The sequence below is a fragment of the Cinclus cinclus genome, chromosome 1, assembly GCF_963662255.1.
Source record: "Cinclus cinclus chromosome 1, bCinCin1.1, whole genome shotgun sequence".
Taxonomy (NCBI): domain Eukaryota; kingdom Metazoa; phylum Chordata; class Aves; order Passeriformes; family Cinclidae; genus Cinclus; species Cinclus cinclus.
Window position 1 is genome coordinate 32,090,301 of NC_085046.1, and position 17,537 is coordinate 32,107,837.

The window sequence follows — 17,537 nt, forward strand, 5'->3', positions numbered from 1 at the left end:
CTTAATGCAGCCTCCACAAATTTTGCTCCTTTTCTTAAAAGCTTTTATTTCCTCTACCCTCTTTTGTTTTTAAATTAACCTTATTTTTAGTATAAATTGTAATTACCAACAGCAAGTATAATTGCAATTATCATCTCATTCTGTGCCAGGTTTTGACAGTTAATACAAGAATAAAAGACAGGAAGGGAAGAAGTCACAAAGAGAACCTCATTTTTCTTGAAAAGCCAAACAGCCTCCAAAGTTTAAAATTTCCTTTGGAGTCAAAGCCCAGATTTTGTCTTCATATAAGTGTGAACTTTGCCTTGTTGCAAGCTGCTGGCATGATAGTGAAGGTTTTTTAAGACATATTAATTAGATATAATCATGCTAACTTCTTTGGTAATAAATTATGGAAATGATTGTGAGGCAGAGATCCTAAGCAAAATGAAAAATGGTGAAGAAGCATTCATCGGCCTCTGAGACAATGAGGCTTCAAGGTAATAGAAAACAAAGTTCAAATATACATCTAATCTGACATCACAGATTTTGTTTCAAATTTAAAACCTTCATAGTATTTCCTTCATGTTACATATAATACATGGATCCATTTTTAATAGATTTTCTCTAGAACAATGCAGCACAATTGCAGTAAAGTGCAAGCTTTTCTAAGCCATAAGTCTGCCCTCCCAGGAGTCTACTTTATCCATGCCATGTCCAGGTCCAGTCATAAGCCAATTTAACATGCCAGCATCTGGGTTTGTTTTGTGTCTTTACAGTCGCATGTAAAGAAAAGAAAAGGATGGGGTGACAAGATGCAGATCTATCATGTGGAAAACTGCATTGCTGCCAGAGAGCTGCAGACACACAGAGCAGTTTTGAAGAATCATGGATCAGGCTTGGGTTGCAGATATGTGGGAATGCATCACAACTATGCCATCGTGATTTCATGGAAAAAAAAACAAACAAAAATACTGCCCATCTCTATAATCTTCATTCAAAAGTGAGGCTTCTGCTACATTTGTTTCCTGCTAAATTTCTGGCCTATGGTTTAATAGCTTCACAAATTGAACCATACATATAAAATTACAGGAAAGGGATGCAATTGATTTAGTGCAAGACATTTAAATATTTATCTGAACTTAACAGACAGAGGAAGATCAGAGACTCCATACACTTCTCCATAAGGCAGATGGTAATTTTTTAAATATAAGATCTTAAATACGTTATTTCTTAAGAGGTAGAAAATATCAAAATACTAGGAAAAAATTTCTAGCTTAAAACAATCAGTTTGCTAACTTTTTAAAAAGTCTTACTGTCACATTTTTTTTAGTGAATAAAAACAAATGAAGCTATGGAAGCACAGGATTTCATGCTCTGTGTAAGATTTCACTTACTGGAAAAAGAGAGAACTTCTTCATCTAGTCAGTGCTCAAGCAGTATATACAAATTATCTCCTCCTCTTGCCCTGTTGGGGGCTATAAATTTGAAGTGAAAATTTTTCCCAGGGGAAAATTTTGGCGATTCCTGACTTTCTAGCACTACATTTAACCAGGTACAGTTCATGTATAAGGCAGTAGATTCACCAATGTAAGCTCAGAACTACCCCTTCCATAAAGCTAAGAAGAAAGCTAATAGAAACAAAAGCTTACTTAAACCTTTCCTACGGACTGCAAAAAATCATAGTCAGATTCCAGCACCAGCTGATAACACGTTTTAGCAATTTATACCAGCCCAGAGACAGCTAAACTATGTGGAAGCCTACCTACAGTTTGAGTTACTAAGGCTTGCACTCTGATTCCTCAGCACAGCTAGGAGATGCTGGTGCTACTGTCTCCAATGCAATTCAGTAAGGCATAATTTAACTCAGAACTGACGTTATTACACATTGAAAAAGTAGTGCAAAAGCTCCTCTCTTTTCCATCTGTTAACATTCAGTACTATTTATTAAATATTTTATAAAAAGAAGTTAGGATATTTATACATTCAAACAATCACTGCAATAGTTGAGTAAAGGAAACAAATGAATTATCAGATTCTAAATTAAGCACAATTCTGGAGATATGCACATATGCACACACCACACACATTCTGCGTGAGTGTGTATATAAACATGTGTGTATATATAGATATAGATATATAGTTATATTTTTTATATATGTCTTTTAAATCAGATCCAAAAATACAGCACAGAATATCTTCACTTAGCTCCTCTTTCACCAGAGGACAGGATTGTCCAGTTTGGAAAAACCAGGTTCTTTTCTAAGGTCCATGTAGGTTCCATTGCTCACCCAGGAGTCATCGCTGGATTTCCTATCAAAGATTAAACAAATATAAGCTTATATTTTCCATGCATATGCTGTGTAGTGCAGTGTAGCACCACGCACAGATACCAAACCCAGCCCGTGAAGGAGGAGGCAGTGCAGCTCATGGCAGCCTGCAAACAAGGCAGTACAGCTTGGGTGTGTCTGCACTGGGCCATGGAGAGGCATCTCAACCTAATGTTCACCAGAGAACATCACTATTGAAGAACCAAATGCATTAACTCATATCTGCTCTAATACTTTTGCTCTATAATAATTACATTCTTTATTCCGTCATTTAAATCTACAGGATAAATCTCAGCTTTCAAATCCTCATTGTGAGGATTCAAATCCTCATTCTTATTCACAATTCTCATTATGAATATACAGTTGCAAATTATTAGACTTTGCCTCTGTCCTGCTTCCCTCTAGTAGGTGAGATTGCCATGTGATGAGTTAGCTCACCAGCTAGCCACAGTTGTAGTAGTCTAAGCCATTCCCTTTTGCACCTATTTAAAATATTCCTGTGCTCCTCAGATACAATATAGATGCATCCAGAAGAAACAGGATCCCAGATCTGCTTATAGGCCCATACAACATTCATCTTGGCTCCAACCCTTTCACTGCAGGAGAACAGAGAAGCTGGAGGGTAAAAGACCAACCACATCCTCACTAGCATTCCTTTTTATATTTTGCTGCCCATTTAACTGATTTACAACAGGAAGATATAAAGTGCCCTCAGAACAATAATTCTCTCCCCATAAAATAGGGGAAACATGTTCAAAAATAGCCTTGGAAGCAAGAGGCTCCAACTCTGCACACTTCCACACAAGGAATCCCACTGAAATCAGCAGAACTTCAGCAGAGATAATTTAGCTAAATCCAGCTACTTCAGCTTGCTTCAAAGAATCAAAGATGCTACATTCACTCAGGAAAATTCAAATGTAGACTAACTATCAATTGCCATCAAGCCAAGAAAAAAATTCAGGGATGCACTAATAAAAAACTAACAAATAATTCCGAGTTATAACTAAGGCTGGAGTATTCTACATCATCAAAGTACAAAACCAAAGTATATAAAGGAACTCTGGGAAAAAACTGGAGCCTGTCACATAGCAATTTAGAATCAGATCTATTATAAGAATTTAAATAAATGATAGTATATGCTAATTATTATCAAGTACCTGAAAAATCTAGGCTGATGCTCTAGATTGTTTTCTTCTAACACCTTCCGTCGTTCTCTCTGTAGCTGCTCGATCCTCTGCTTTTGTATTTCAGCTCCTTCAATATTCCCTTCTTCTAGACACCTGCAGCAGCAGTGATATGAGACAATTGGTCTCCTGACCCCACAAGAATCTAATCGTTCCAGCAGGTGTTTCACAGTGTTTGAAAGGTAAACAGCTACCTCTGCAGACACCTGCACTATGAAAAAGCACTTAAAGAAAACTAACTCTTGGAACAAGCTCAGTCGCACTAGATCCTTCTAGTTGGAAATGTGCAAAAGTAAAAATTTCACTGCAGAAAAAAGCTTCAAGCATCTCAATTTTTCAGTTTTTGGTTATTTGAATACTGTATGCTCAACATCCAGTACCTGAAGTACTGAAATTTTAACATCCTTGGAAAGGCACTTATCTAGAAGTATCCAAGAAGCAATTTTAGGACACACTTCCATAACCATCTCTCAGTAAGTGATTACAATGTCTGTTTCAGATACACATTAATGTAAAAATAGAAACACACTGCAGTTATCCACAGAAAATAGTCTGACTTTAGGGTAAAGTGAGTACAGAAGATTAAGAACTATTTAAGGAAAATATTTCAGAGTAAAACTTTCTTACCTTTGGTCTGGCCTAAAACGTGTATCAGTGGATGGGAGTAATGACCTAGTTTGTGGGTCCAGTTCATTTAACTCCAGTGCAAATTGTGTAAATCCATACCACTGTTCATAATCTTTAGGCATTGGATCTACAGAAGAAAAGAGCATATTCAAAATCCCAATTAAATGCTATTATATTGAGAAGGAAAATTTCAAGCTCCCTCCAGTTATTTGTTTATGCCTGATCCACAGTGTCAGTTCTGGGGGAAAAAGAGGTTTTTAATAATGTGACAAAAGAGAACATCCCCCTTGATAATTGCACTGCAACAAGACAGATTTCTGTTCTCTCTGCTGAATTACAGCACAACTGTGATGAAGGCCATGCTATTAATGTTTTTTAAAAACACAGTAGACAAAACCCCACAATGTTGTGAGAAATTCAGCTGTCACTGTCATTAAAGAACTGAGCTTTGTGGGCTATCCTGCAGTGTTCAACACATGAAATAAACAACCCTTCTCTGCACAAGCAGGGGGAGACGTTTGTTCCTTTTTTTTTTTTTTTTTAACCCTTCCTGCTAGAGTCCTCAATACTCACTTCATACCCAAATATGAAAATGAGGGAGAATGGAGAAAAATGCAGGACACCATGGGATTAAGTTCTCATATTACTTAAATTATATATTCTTCTGGTCTAGCTTTTAAATGCTTGACAAAAAAATCTAATATTCTACAGAAAAATAATGAGAAATTGGGGCCTAATGAAGAGATTAAAACAGTAAGCCTATACTCAAGAAGACCTCAGTTTGTGTACATGAGCTATTCTGATCACTAACTTGCTCTCCATATGCAGTTTGAAGATGAAGTTGTCCCACAGTATAAACTTTCATGCCACTTCCCAAAGAGTCGATGCACAACTTTCCCGGATTTATCCATGACACTGCCTTCAATCTCATGTGCATTTGGATTCCAATACTTTGCCTAGAATTAAAAGGAACAAGGGGAAAGAAGGTGCATAAGAGCTCAAGTGCAGCCCATTCTGCCATGCCAGTAGCACCAGGCTGTAGAGGAATGAAACCTCTTCATTTAGGTGTGCATTGCAATATCAAAAACAACCATTAAAATACTAACTTCTTAGTATGTTAGCTTCTTAAAATTCTAATGTATTTATTGTATTTATTTTGTTTGCCTTTTTTTAGGGGTGCTATGAGGTGAAGCAGAGCTGACCTTGAATTTTGCCCAAAGACAACTGACCCTGAGTCCTGACTTGGTTATCTATGTCTCTCCCAGATTTGTAGAAGAGGGAGAGAAGGAACTCACACATAAATCTCCACTTTGAGTAGTTTGCAATATCAAAGGTGTAAGATTTGCAGGCTCCTAGTCTTTACTATTTGAACTTTAAGCATCCAGTGCAGCTCTGAAAATACATTAAGGTACTTTCAAGTAAGTATTTGGGAAAAAAATCACCCTAACGCTTCTTAGAAAGCACAAAGTATTCAGGAAAACAAAGAAATCCCACACTAGCTGGGGAGCATGCCATGCTGCATAGGTTACACTGCAGTACTTCCCTTTTATCTGTATGGTCTGTTCTATGTCAAGGAGAACCTTCCTCCATCAATCAGATACAGAAAATGCAGGTTAAGGTAAGTCTCTTAGGATGATTTATAAAACTATTTCTCAGGTTAGAAATTCTGGCATTGCTTTACATTTTATTATTTTCCTTTACTAGAAGGTCATCTATTGCCAAAAACTGAATTTCATTTCGGTTATAAGGACAATCCCTGAAGAAGTCATGTATATTCTGCTTGAACTGAAGCAAAAGCTTTGAGTAACACCACAACCTCTTACTTAAACTCCTCTGAGTACCTGCAAAGGGCTAGAGAAGGGCATCAGGAGAAGCACCCTGCATAAGCACTGGTCCTACAGCTGCTGAATGAATGCAACCACAGCATGTGCCAGTGGGCAAGTGGGAGGCATGTGGTAAGCCACTGTCAGTAGACACCATCTGCCTACTTCTCTCATCAAACCCAGAGGAGGTTTTCCATGATACTCCTATCCCCACAATTCCTCTATTTCCAACTCAAGAAAGCTGTTGCTTCTATTTTTCTAGTGAGTGGCAGTTCCTTCAAAGTTACAGTTTTCAAGGAATCACAGGTAATTACAGCTTGTTAGCAGAAGTGCTGAGCTTCAGCAGAGAGCATCCTCCTACTGCTGTGCCTGTTAGAAAAGGCAGTGTCAACATTGCTGGGGGTACCTTTATGAAAGTCAGCTTGCAGTGGCACGTGTCATCATTGAGATTTTTTATGATGATCTCTCCGTAGTGTTCAATCCATCTTTGCCCACTTAAGATGTTATGAATGCAGGATGTCACCTTGTTCCAGGCAAAATGGTCTTTAAAACTGTAAGGAAAAATACAAGAAAAGTCCCATGCCATGTTCATGTGGGCTCAAATTTGAGGAAAAAAAATTTGCAGAGGACTTGATTACAGAAACCAAACAAAATATTTTTTTTTTCCTGAAATGCTTCATCATCTTGTTCCAAACCTTCTCAAAAACAAACCCAATGACAACAATCCCAGCTCCCAGGAAATCCTTTTCACTTCTGCTATATGCTTTGGTCTTGAATTCAGTTTTCTCTTAATTGTCTTACTAACCAGTTCTAAGTTTCCACAAGTAATCATTCTGGATTCTTCTACAGTCTGAGATGCCCATTCCAAGCTTGCAACACAGTGACAATAGAAAACACAAGGTCATGGGCCACCAGCGTGATCCAAACATGTACTGAGAGGAATAAGCTTGGCTGAAGCTCTCAAGGCTGAGCCCAATATATGTGCTTTAGGCAAGAGCAAAAGTTCTCACCAGGCAGATGCAAGAGGTAGTTGCACACTGGGAAACAGCAGACAGGGAGAGATAAACAAATACCAACAGGGAATACAACATTTTACCTTTTATGAAAGAAACTGATGCTCTTATAAAACAGCTTTATAAGCATCAAAGAAAGTCTCATGAAGAATATATTCTAGAATTTGTTCTAGGTATGGATGACCAATTCACTACTCGTAAGGTAAAATATCAACTTGCAAAGCACCATTTTCCCCACAGCAAGGGTGTCACATACATCCTGTGAACTCATTAGAATCTTTCCCTACCTCCCCTTAATCACTTGCTTTCACTTGCTGCTTTGTAAGGGCACACACAAGGACAGTTTGTATAACTAGCAGATATGCAACCAATTTACCCCACAGTAACTTGTTTTTCTGGCCTTACCTATGCATGTCACATGTTATCATAAATGCTAAAAAAAAGGTATTTGTTTCAAAATGAACCTTAATACTAATGCTTAATTTTTCCCTATAGCCTTGGCACTGTTTTTGTACCCAAGTCTGTACCAAATACACAGGGATACAAACCAGCACATGGAGATCACACATGAATCAGATTGCTTCCCAGTTCATCAGCCTATCATAGGCCCCAACATATTAATTATCTTGGCTCTGAGTGCTCATTCACATCCTAGAAACCTTTCATTCCAAAGCTTAGGGCAGGTGCTATGAACATAACATGGTTCATACATTACCTTTTGGATACTATCTTACTAGACTACAATTTTATCCACCAAAAAGAAAGGGCATGCTTAATTTGATGAGTGCTAGGTTCTTGAATTCTTTGGGGTTTTGTTGTTTTGTTTGTTTTTTTTTTTTTTCAGATGGCAGATTAATTAATTTTGTGGTCTCTCACTGGAAAACAGATTTAATTGGAACAATACTCAACCTTTAGACCTCTGGTTCTGCAAACATGATGGATTTATGCCAAATTTTAAGGGATTTTAATTGCTCATCAATAACGGGCACTCTGACAGGCCAGCACTGAAACTGCATATTTTTATTTAAAAAAACAAAAGGAAACAAACCAACTATATTCAACACTTCATTACAGTGGCTGCTTCCTTGGGTAATAAGCACCAGATATGTAACTAGTTCTACTTATCATTTGCAGTAATGATTTCTGCAGTGATGATGGTTGCTGGCCTTGCCTACAGCCCAGAACACCACATGGTGTCAGGGTCCCTACAAATACAGTTACAAGAGAGAGGAACACCACCATCTCTTCCCCCCAAACCCATACTCAAGTGAAAGAATTCATCGCTTCATTTACCCTACAGTTTTTCCCTGTGAGTTTAAAATTCATTACGGTTGAAATTCAACTGAAGTATGAAAATACCAACTTTTCTTTTTTCAAGGTACACAGGAATGATGGGGTTTTTTTTCATTGTTTGTTTTTCATAACAAAGGGCAGAGCTCACTGTCCTCTGAATGAGTGTGACTCCAGTGTGTGCAAGCATCTGTGCCTGTGCATGAACAGCAGTGCCCAAGGGCAGCACTTACGCTGGAAGAGTTACATGTGTTGTGCCAACTGGAACAATCTCCATGGACTTTCCCCAGAATTTGTTTTTCCATCTGACATCTGGAACAGGAAGTAAAAAAAGACAGGTTTAGTCACAGGTAGGGGAATCAGGCTGTTTCTGGACTCTATTTTCAAGAAATTCAAAATAACCACGTGCAACAGAAGCATTCAAAGAATGTTGTGGGACCTTCAGATACTGGTTGGTGGGTTTGTTGTTGTTGCTGTTTGCTTTGTTCAATTTTCATCATAATATTGGTTATTTAAATAGCAAAGCAACAGATGTTTAGCAGTCCCTTCAAAAACTTTTTCAAAAGAAAGAAGTTTGAATAAGCTATAGGCAACCTGTACTTGTCTGCAATTCTGTTGCTAGTGAATGAATGGAGACATTTTCAAAAACAAAAGCAGAATTTCAAATACAAAAATATAACAACATCCACAGTCAAATGAATAAAGAAGGTTTCAAAGGGCACAAAATGGCAGAGGGTTTTGGTCCAACTCCCTCTCTAAGTTTAAAAGGTCTTTTGAAATTTTGTTTGAGTCATAGAAAGATGTGTCCAAGTCTCATGCCATTTCATTGAAAATATAAAAAGGTAAGAAAACTCAATGCAAGTTTAGCCAAATTTATTATTAAACAAAAGCACCTGTAAGAGTAAAAAACAGAGAGGAGCATGGCAAAAAAGGTGTAAGTTAAACTGGGCTAGATAATCAGGCAGTAACTTGCATAGTAACTTCAGAGCTCAGAAGAATTGCACCCCTTCCTATTTTACACTCTAGGAACTCCATTCCCTGCCCAACTGAAAAAGAGGGGAAAATTCAACTCTGGTCTCAAAAAGATGCTGGTTCTAACAGAAGGAAAACAAAACACCATTTCCTGTGCAATTCTGGGGGGAAACCCTTACACAGGTTGTGAGATGGATGCTCAAACCACAACTAAGAGTTTACTCAGGTGTCTCCTGAGTATGTATGTGCAAGTGAGGAATGAGCCACATGAGCAGCCCATCATTGCAAAGACCAGGATGGGATATAGGGGAGAATTCTGCACGCAAAAATGTTACTGTTCTTATTGTGTGAGAAAAGGACCTTTTGGGTTTTTTGGTTGTGAAATTTGGTGCTGGGTCAGCATCATCAGTGACAGCAATTCTGTGGTGATTTCTACACTGCACAAGTGCTCCAAAGCTACTTCCAGTATGATGTTGTTGAGGCAAATTCTGTCCTGGCTTTCTCTCTTCTGCAGTGGGATGGAAGAGAAAGGCAAAGGTACACCCTACTGAGTTTAACTGCATTTTAGATTAAAATGCACTACCAGATTGTGCCAAATTCTGTACTCTCAAAAATGTAAAAGCTGTCCCACAGAGATCAGCGTGTGGGAAACATCTTGGGAGCCAGTGTGCAACTTGATCACACAATAATTTTAGGACAGAAGAGAAAAAGCAAAGTGCTATTTCAAAGCTATGCTCACACCAATTCAGGCACAGATGCTGTACTTCCTTCATTTCCACTGCTCATGTGTTGACACTCCTCTGCAAAAGCAGAGCCAGCTTCTTAAGTGGTGGAAAGCTATTTCCAAACTATGTGTCCTGTCAGAGCCCAACCTTCTAGTTCACTAGACATGATCAGGAGATTTCTTGGTGATGGAACACATGAACCAAGGTCAGTGGATGACAGCACTACTCTGGCAATGTTGCTGTCTCCTTTTCAGCTTAGAAGGTGACACAGTAAGTGAATGGGTCTTTGCCCACAGAAAGAACTGACAAGCTGCCTTTATGATTAAATTGGTGTTAATCTTTCCACATAAGTTAATATAGCCTCATTGCAAGAGATCACATCATTTAAAAATTGCCTTTACAATGGATAAAAATAATTGTCTAGCCCTCCCATCAGCTCAGCTAGTCATATTTAAAAACAAAGCAAACAAAAACCCCCAAGCTCTGCTGCACCCTGACTGAATGTCCTGTGCTCATCAAGACCAAATCTCACTCTCACATTAATCAGATTCTCAGCTCTCATTAGAAGAACTTCATTCTCTAAACGGAAGTGTTAAAATATTTGAGTGATAACAGTTGTCAAGATCTGTTAAACAAATCAGTCTCATCTATTTTTATTAAGACAGAATGCTATCTAGTCTTATTTTTACAGTATTCAAGTTACTGTATATAAAATGAATATATTTTTGGTCATCTTAGCTTTTGGACTATGAACAAAAGGATTCTTGTGTCCCTCTATTTGTCTATTTGTTTACAAAGCAAAGGATTACACAGAATAATAAAATCTAGACTAATGGGTTCCAATATCTGTTCAGTGTGGCTCCATCTGTAATAACTCTAATCAAGTCAGCAGAGTCAATCAGAAAAAAAAAAAAGATTACAATATGGCTACATTGTGATTTGACAAACCCCTGGGTGAAGGATTTTAAGTGAGTTAAAAGGCATGGTTATGTTTTGTGTACATTCCAGAATTATTTAACCACACAGGTACTGTTACTGGCTGACACATTCACTAGCAGCACACAGCAAACAAAGCTCCAACACACATATTTTGAAAAAAAACATTAAGTAGTCAAATAGCACAAAATCTTAACATACTGTGATAATGCCAGCAGAGAAAGAGAAGGTAAATGTATTTATCCTTGCTGTTATGCTCATTTTTGAAAATTGCTTTCAGAACACGTTTACAAGATTTGTCAAGTTTCAGGATTTAACTTGTAGTTTTTTCATGCTGTCTTGGACCTTGTTTGCTTTATAAATAGCTTGACACACAATTCTTCTTTACTAAAGAACAACATCCCCCCTCAGAACCCCAAACAGCCTGGATTTTAAAGAAGAACATATATTTGTACATGAAAAGAATAATCAATATTACATGAAAAAAATCCAAACAAAGCAAAATATCTTGAGAATTTTTATAATAGCTGAAGATCCAAGTAAGAAGCATGCAAGTGACTACAGGCTAACATCCCATAAAACCATTCTAATACAAATTTTAGCAAGGATTTTAAACTTTTCCATATTTCTGGATATTTTGTGTTATACATACAATGAAAACATTATGAACACTGTAAAAGTAAATGATAGACTGAAGAGTTACCTTGCCAAAAAGCAAAATTCACAGATTCAGCATGGCATGCAGAAATAGGTGGGTGGTGACTGACCTAATAGCAAGACATGAGAGGAGAGGGGGGGAAAAGATTAACATATGAACACTTGAACAGTCATTTTGGCTTGGCTTCTTTTGTTTTGTTTTCTTCTTCATTCCCATAAGGCACGTACAATTTGAACATTAGTTTTCCCTTGGCATTTGTGTCCTGAAGGGGGAGGCAGTGAGATTAAGAAAGGTTCTCAGACCTCAGAAACCTTGAAAGAAATGGGAAACACTTTGAAAGGCCTGAGATTTTGCTTGAGTGAAAATCTAGCTATATACTTTGCACATTGTGTCTAAAGTGATAATTAAATTTACCCTTAGGACCTCTTAACAGGTTAACAAAAACCACACTTCGAGTGCAGAGACAAAAATTTTCAAAAAAACCCAAAAAACCCCAAAAGGGCCAAAAGCTTCTGTACAGTAAATAACCACAAAACCCTGAGTATGAGGGAGGAGATAGTGATCAGTATCTCTAAGTGGGCCAGGGGTGAAGAAATCAAGCCAGGAAATTCCATCCAGCAATCCCTACTACTGCAGCAGTGACACCCCAGGTGTTTCTGGTGTGAAACTCTAACCACATGCACTGCATTTCATCAGCTTTGGGCAATAGCATTGCATGAATTAGGGCAACCACCAAACTAGCAAAGCAAGGACTGTGAGCAAATAAACAATTCAGACCATTAAAATGCAGCAGTAAATAACAAAAGCACAATGTGAAATCAGCCACTCCTCCTCGACTTGAATTCTCTCTTCTGGGTGAACACAACAGCTGACCAGGACCAGCTCTTAAGATGTATAACCCCTGCTCTTCCTTGGGCAACTTCTTTATTTTCAGGTCAAATTGCTATTTTTCACTATGAATTTAATTTCTTAACCATCTACATGGCTCAAATAAACTTTTACCTTTTTTTTGTTACTCATTTCACAAATCTCTTACTGAGCATTTTTTTTTCCACAGTCATCCAGTTATTTACTGAACATCCTCTAGTTGGTTAAAAAAAAAATAAAAAGAAGATAAAAGTACTAATTAGTCTCAGCTATGGCCTAATCCAGAAAGAGCAACACTCTCCCTCTTACATACTGTACCCAGATTAACCCCAGATGTCACTATAATACATAGGTTAAATTTAGCTATCACTTAAACTGTTATAATTCCAGAGCAAAGTCATGATGCTAACAGGAATTATTCTACACTTGCTCTAGTGATAAAACAGAATCTTTGTTATTTTGTATGTTCTGCCAGTCTATCCCATGAATTACATTCTGCCTGCACTAACAAGGCGCCTGCAGGAAGCATCAAAATGCTTGTGCAAGCAATAAGACACTGCTCCTGATGTAAAGAGAAACATTTCATGCTTGCAAGCTGCATCATATTTCTTTTCTCCTACACTGCCCTCTTTTCTCCTATTACTGCCTCTAATATTTCTTCACCCCATATTCTTACAGTAACTTTACCACTCTATAAACTTACATCCCTTATTTCTCATATTAGAACAACAACTGTTAATAGCACAAGCCTGCTCATGAAGTAAAATTCTTCTTTATAAAAACTAGCCTTTGTACTGGTTTAGCCAATATTCAAGTGAAAATATCTTCCTTTAATTCAATGTAACATTAAACTCAGTACTAACCTTTATTCACCACTTTGTCACTAAAATTTGATGCTGTGCTGGTACTTGCAGTGCTCTGTACCCATCATCTGAGTACTGAAGTAGCACAGTGATCAACCAGATACATGAGCTTTAAATTTGATTCTTTCTTGGACTGTATTACTTTTTGTTGGGATTTTTTTACCCCCTCCTTATTTTTACTCTTCCCTGTGACATTTCCTGAGACTAAGGAAAGATCACATAACATTCCATTTTGTCAGTTCTAAAACATAATGTGCAAAATGTTGTACCTTCACAGGCGGTCAAAAGCACTTTTCATTTCCTAAAGGAAGCCTCCTTTCTTTAATCAAATTTCTAGGTCACAGACCTTTGCTCACTTGCACTTTTTGTAATTTTTTTTTGTTATGTCTAGACAGAGTAAGACAGCTTTCAGTCATTCTTACTTTGCTAGGCACCAGGTATTTGAGTTTTATCTCTTTTTAACATAGGCTTAAAGTTCAGCGATTTTGGTAGCTTGGCTGGTTTAAATTTGGTATTTTTCACCCATACTTAATAATTACTCTCCTACTGGGAAATTAATCTTCATAAACACTCAGATCATGACGTTCTGTATACGTCCTTCACCTACTCAGCTATGGTAAAAGATTATATGAAAGCTTAGCCTAGTAAGGATTTGGACAAGAAGCAGAAATACTCATGGTGCCATTGGAAATATTTGTGGTTGATTGACTCACTCAAGGGACACATTTGTCATAAAAGAAGACATTAAACAGCTGAAGATACAGTATTTTTAATGATCACACACAAAATAAAATGACAAGAATGTAAACTTTTGTTGCAGTTGTGATCAGATTTCAGCATGGGGAATTGCACTCTACTCAACCAAATTATCTTGTTACTGGAGCAGGCAGCCCGCCAGCCTTTGCTCCTCAAGTGTCAGCTGCTGGTTGTGATGTTCCATGCCAGACTTAGCAGACTTTCCTCAAAAAAACAATTCCCTTTGTTTATAATTCAGCAAGGTCCCTTGCTGAGTTTTGCTGGGCTCAGATAATGTGAAGTAATCTTGTATTTTGCCATTAATTCTAGAGGATTCCAGTCACACATTTAGAATTCAGCAGTGTATCGAGTAGCAATTCTAAGGGTTGCAGCATACAATACCTGCTCTGCAAAGAACTGGAAACCCTTATCTTCACGAATACATTCATAGGTTTCTCCAAGCACAGGATTAAATGGCTTACTTCCAGCTCGGTAGTAACTGGATGCATAGGCAGAGACTGCAAAGGCAGCTATGTACACCTGGGAAGTACATATTTGGAACTTGGATTAATTAATTAATTTACAACAGACACACACACACACACACACAAAAGCAAGTTTTATCCTCATTCTGTATTTTTCCCTATGTTTGCAGACTACAAACATTCACACCTCCTGCAAGCTAAGCCCTAGTTCACACATTAGAGGATTATTCAATTTTTAGAGTCATTCAATAGGTCAGGGACAGAATTATTAGGTTCAGATACTGCAAATTTCATCAACTGAAAACATTTCTGAAAAGTGTTTGAAACAGTTTAGCATTCTGCAACACAGTTCAAAGAAGTAACCTTAAAAGTTAAATTTTGTATGATAACTGGTTTTTATAGTTACATCTGTGACTCCATAAATGTACCAACTATCCTTTTCATAAACCTGGCGCAGGAATATTGGATGAGTTTTCACCAACTTTGCTATTTCTAATTATGTTTGACTTAAATTGTTTTTTATCTACTGCGTGTTATTACCTAATCATGAAACTGTTGATTATGACTGACACACAGGTAGCCCTTCCAAATTTTTGCAGTCAACTCAAACATATTATGAGGAATTAGAATTCAGGGTTGTTTGATTCAAGTCTCTTTTGTAACACTTTTTTCCTCTTTTCATTCCCTTTTCTTCATCTTGTGAAAGTTCAGATACTCTCTTTTCACAGTTTCAGAAAACAAATCCACTGAGGATAGGCACTTTTATGAACTATTGCAATTACTATGCAACAGCTAGCATTAAGTTTTGCTTCAGGAATTTCTCAAAGGCAGAGAATACACCAGTCTGAGGTAATTGCCAGATGCTTGGGAAAAGGCTCCTTTTCCCTTCCTTTTAAACAACTACTGCCCATTTCCTTTTCCTTTTTGCATATATTCTCAAGAGAACACAAAAAAGCTATGGACTGAAACCCCTAGTGAATGTCCACACCCTGAGAATAGGCCCTAAATTTTAACCCTTGAAAGTGTCAGAATGAGGAAAGAGACTTTTCAAGCAGTATTTATAACATGACTACCTACTCTCATTAATAATCTTATTTTGAGATAAGATATATTAAGCTGAAAAGGCTTAATTCAGTTTATGTGAAAATCTGTATCTTCCATTTAAGAAAATTGAGGGAGCTTCTAATCCTTTATTTACAGGCTTGCATATTAAGTAGCTCTTGTACACCTGGAAGCAGAACAACTGAAATACATTTCTCTCCTCCTCTTTTGCCAAATACAGAATTCTGAATAGATGACATTATTATGCATGCAGCCTGGTTTTGAGACCCTGAACATTTTGGATAAACACAAAAACTTCAGAAAACCAGTTAATAAAAAACATGGAGCTCATTTAGTTAATATAGAGAGATCACAGTCATGTAGGGCTGGAAGATTCAGCATCTCTATGAACAAATGTGTTACCAGATCAGACACCCCTTGAAAAAGATCTATTGTAGCTTTCATCTTTGTGAGGGAACTATCTAAGTTCAATCCCCTCCTCCCTTTCTGCTGTAAATTTTTAATATTAGAGAGCAAGAGCTGCTAAACAGAAACAGCTGCAAGCTCCTTTTTTTGTTTATACTTGCAGAACAGCAAGGCACTTCAGGGGAGAGAGACTTTATGAAAAAGCAACAGAAATGGAACAGAAGAGTCAAAAATAGTGGCGACGAGAGTATGTACAGACACGTTCGGAGAGTTTGCCTCTCAGCTGAGAGAAACAAAACAACGGAATAGAACGACTTCATTTCTTCAGCATTACTGCTTTTATGCTTACTCTATTCTAATTCCATTGAATGCTCCTAAGTGTTTGGAATGAGGTGTTTACCATGCGCTCAAAGGGGTTTGGTGTGTGCGCTGCTTTATCCAGGAGCTCACTGTACTCCAGCTCCTCGCAGAGGCGCTGCAGGGTGTTCAGTGGCTCGTTTAACTCAACAGGCATGGCCACTTTGGAGAGATCCTTTCCTATGTTATTCCTCAGGATATTCCATAGGCTGATGTTACTTGTGTTAGGACACGGAGCTGGTAGACATGTTCTCCGTTTAGAATTGCATCCAATTCCGCTTTCAGAAATACAATCTGAAACAGAAGGAAGCGGCAGAACAATTGAATTCACATTTTCTTAGTTTCATCCCCTTTGCAAACATAAATTAAAATGCAACCAATCTTTTCTTCTGTCAAGGCTTCCTTCCACCCATGATTCATTTAAGTATTTCACTTGTGGTTTGAAGATAGTCTGTTATAAAAATGAAAAAATTAAGAATAACATTTTATGTACATTAATGGAAGTAAAATGCCAAATACAAGAGATGCATAAAAATGACCTTCTTTTCCCTTAAAGTCTGTAGGAAAAGGCTCAGACTCTCCATTGAATTTGAAAGAGTAAATATTACAACTATTCTGTTTGTAACAGAGATGGATTCCTACCTGTTTAGGGGACATAAAACCTCCTTCCTTGACAGAGCTTCAATTAAGTTGACACTTCTCAGAAGGTGCGATGTAACTTACAGATGCAAGGATAATAACTACTCCTACTGATCTTTTCCTACTTTTTTGCATACTCCCACCAGGGAAATTTACTGAGCCATGAATTTACATTCAGGCTCTTCCACATTGCTCCCCATAGGATTTAAACTTAGCGATGTTACTTTGAGATACGCCCATACATTGATGGAGAACTGACATGTTTTAAGGGTGGAAAAGCTGAGGCAACTGTAGAGCTATGAGTTTGCTGAAGATTAAAAAAAAAAAAAAAAAAAGACTCAAGTCAACAAGTCAAGAGTCCTTGACATGAAAATCTAAAGTCTGTGTTGCTATATCAAAGCAATCAGAACAGGATAAACAGTTCTAAGTGTGCCATGACAGGATTTGTAGCAAAATCCAAATAGAGTTACAAGCTTCTGCAACAGGCACTAGTCTGAAGTGATTACATTGCTTAGCTGTACATCACTTTTGTTTCAGAGAGGAATGTGTTTGCTAGTATGAGAACATATTTTATCTTTCCACACCCTCAG

General features: G+C 37.6%; 1 protein-coding gene across 4 annotated transcripts in view; it reads right to left on the reverse strand.

Moving 5' to 3' along the window:
• Positions 1-2,192: 2,192 nt before the first annotated feature.
• Positions 2,193-17,537, reverse strand: part of OSBPL3 (oxysterol binding protein like 3) — a 41,147-nt gene continuing 25,802 nt past the window's right edge. For all 4 annotated transcript variants that reach the window (XM_062495745.1, XM_062495736.1, XM_062495727.1 and 1 more), the window contains 9 exons: positions 16,352-16,602; positions 14,402-14,539; positions 11,580-11,643; positions 8,477-8,555; positions 6,347-6,491; positions 4,929-5,073; positions 4,118-4,244; positions 3,464-3,586; positions 2,193-2,289 (listed from right to left, as the gene is read on the reverse strand). In XM_062495745.1, coding sequence (XP_062351729.1) covers positions 2,193-2,289; positions 3,464-3,586; positions 4,118-4,244; positions 4,929-5,073; positions 6,347-6,491; positions 8,477-8,555; positions 11,580-11,643; positions 14,402-14,539; positions 16,352-16,602 — 1,169 coding nt within the window. The remainder of the gene's footprint in view (positions 2,290-3,463; positions 3,587-4,117; positions 4,245-4,928; positions 5,074-6,346; positions 6,492-8,476; positions 8,556-11,579; positions 11,644-14,401; positions 14,540-16,351; positions 16,603-17,537) is intronic.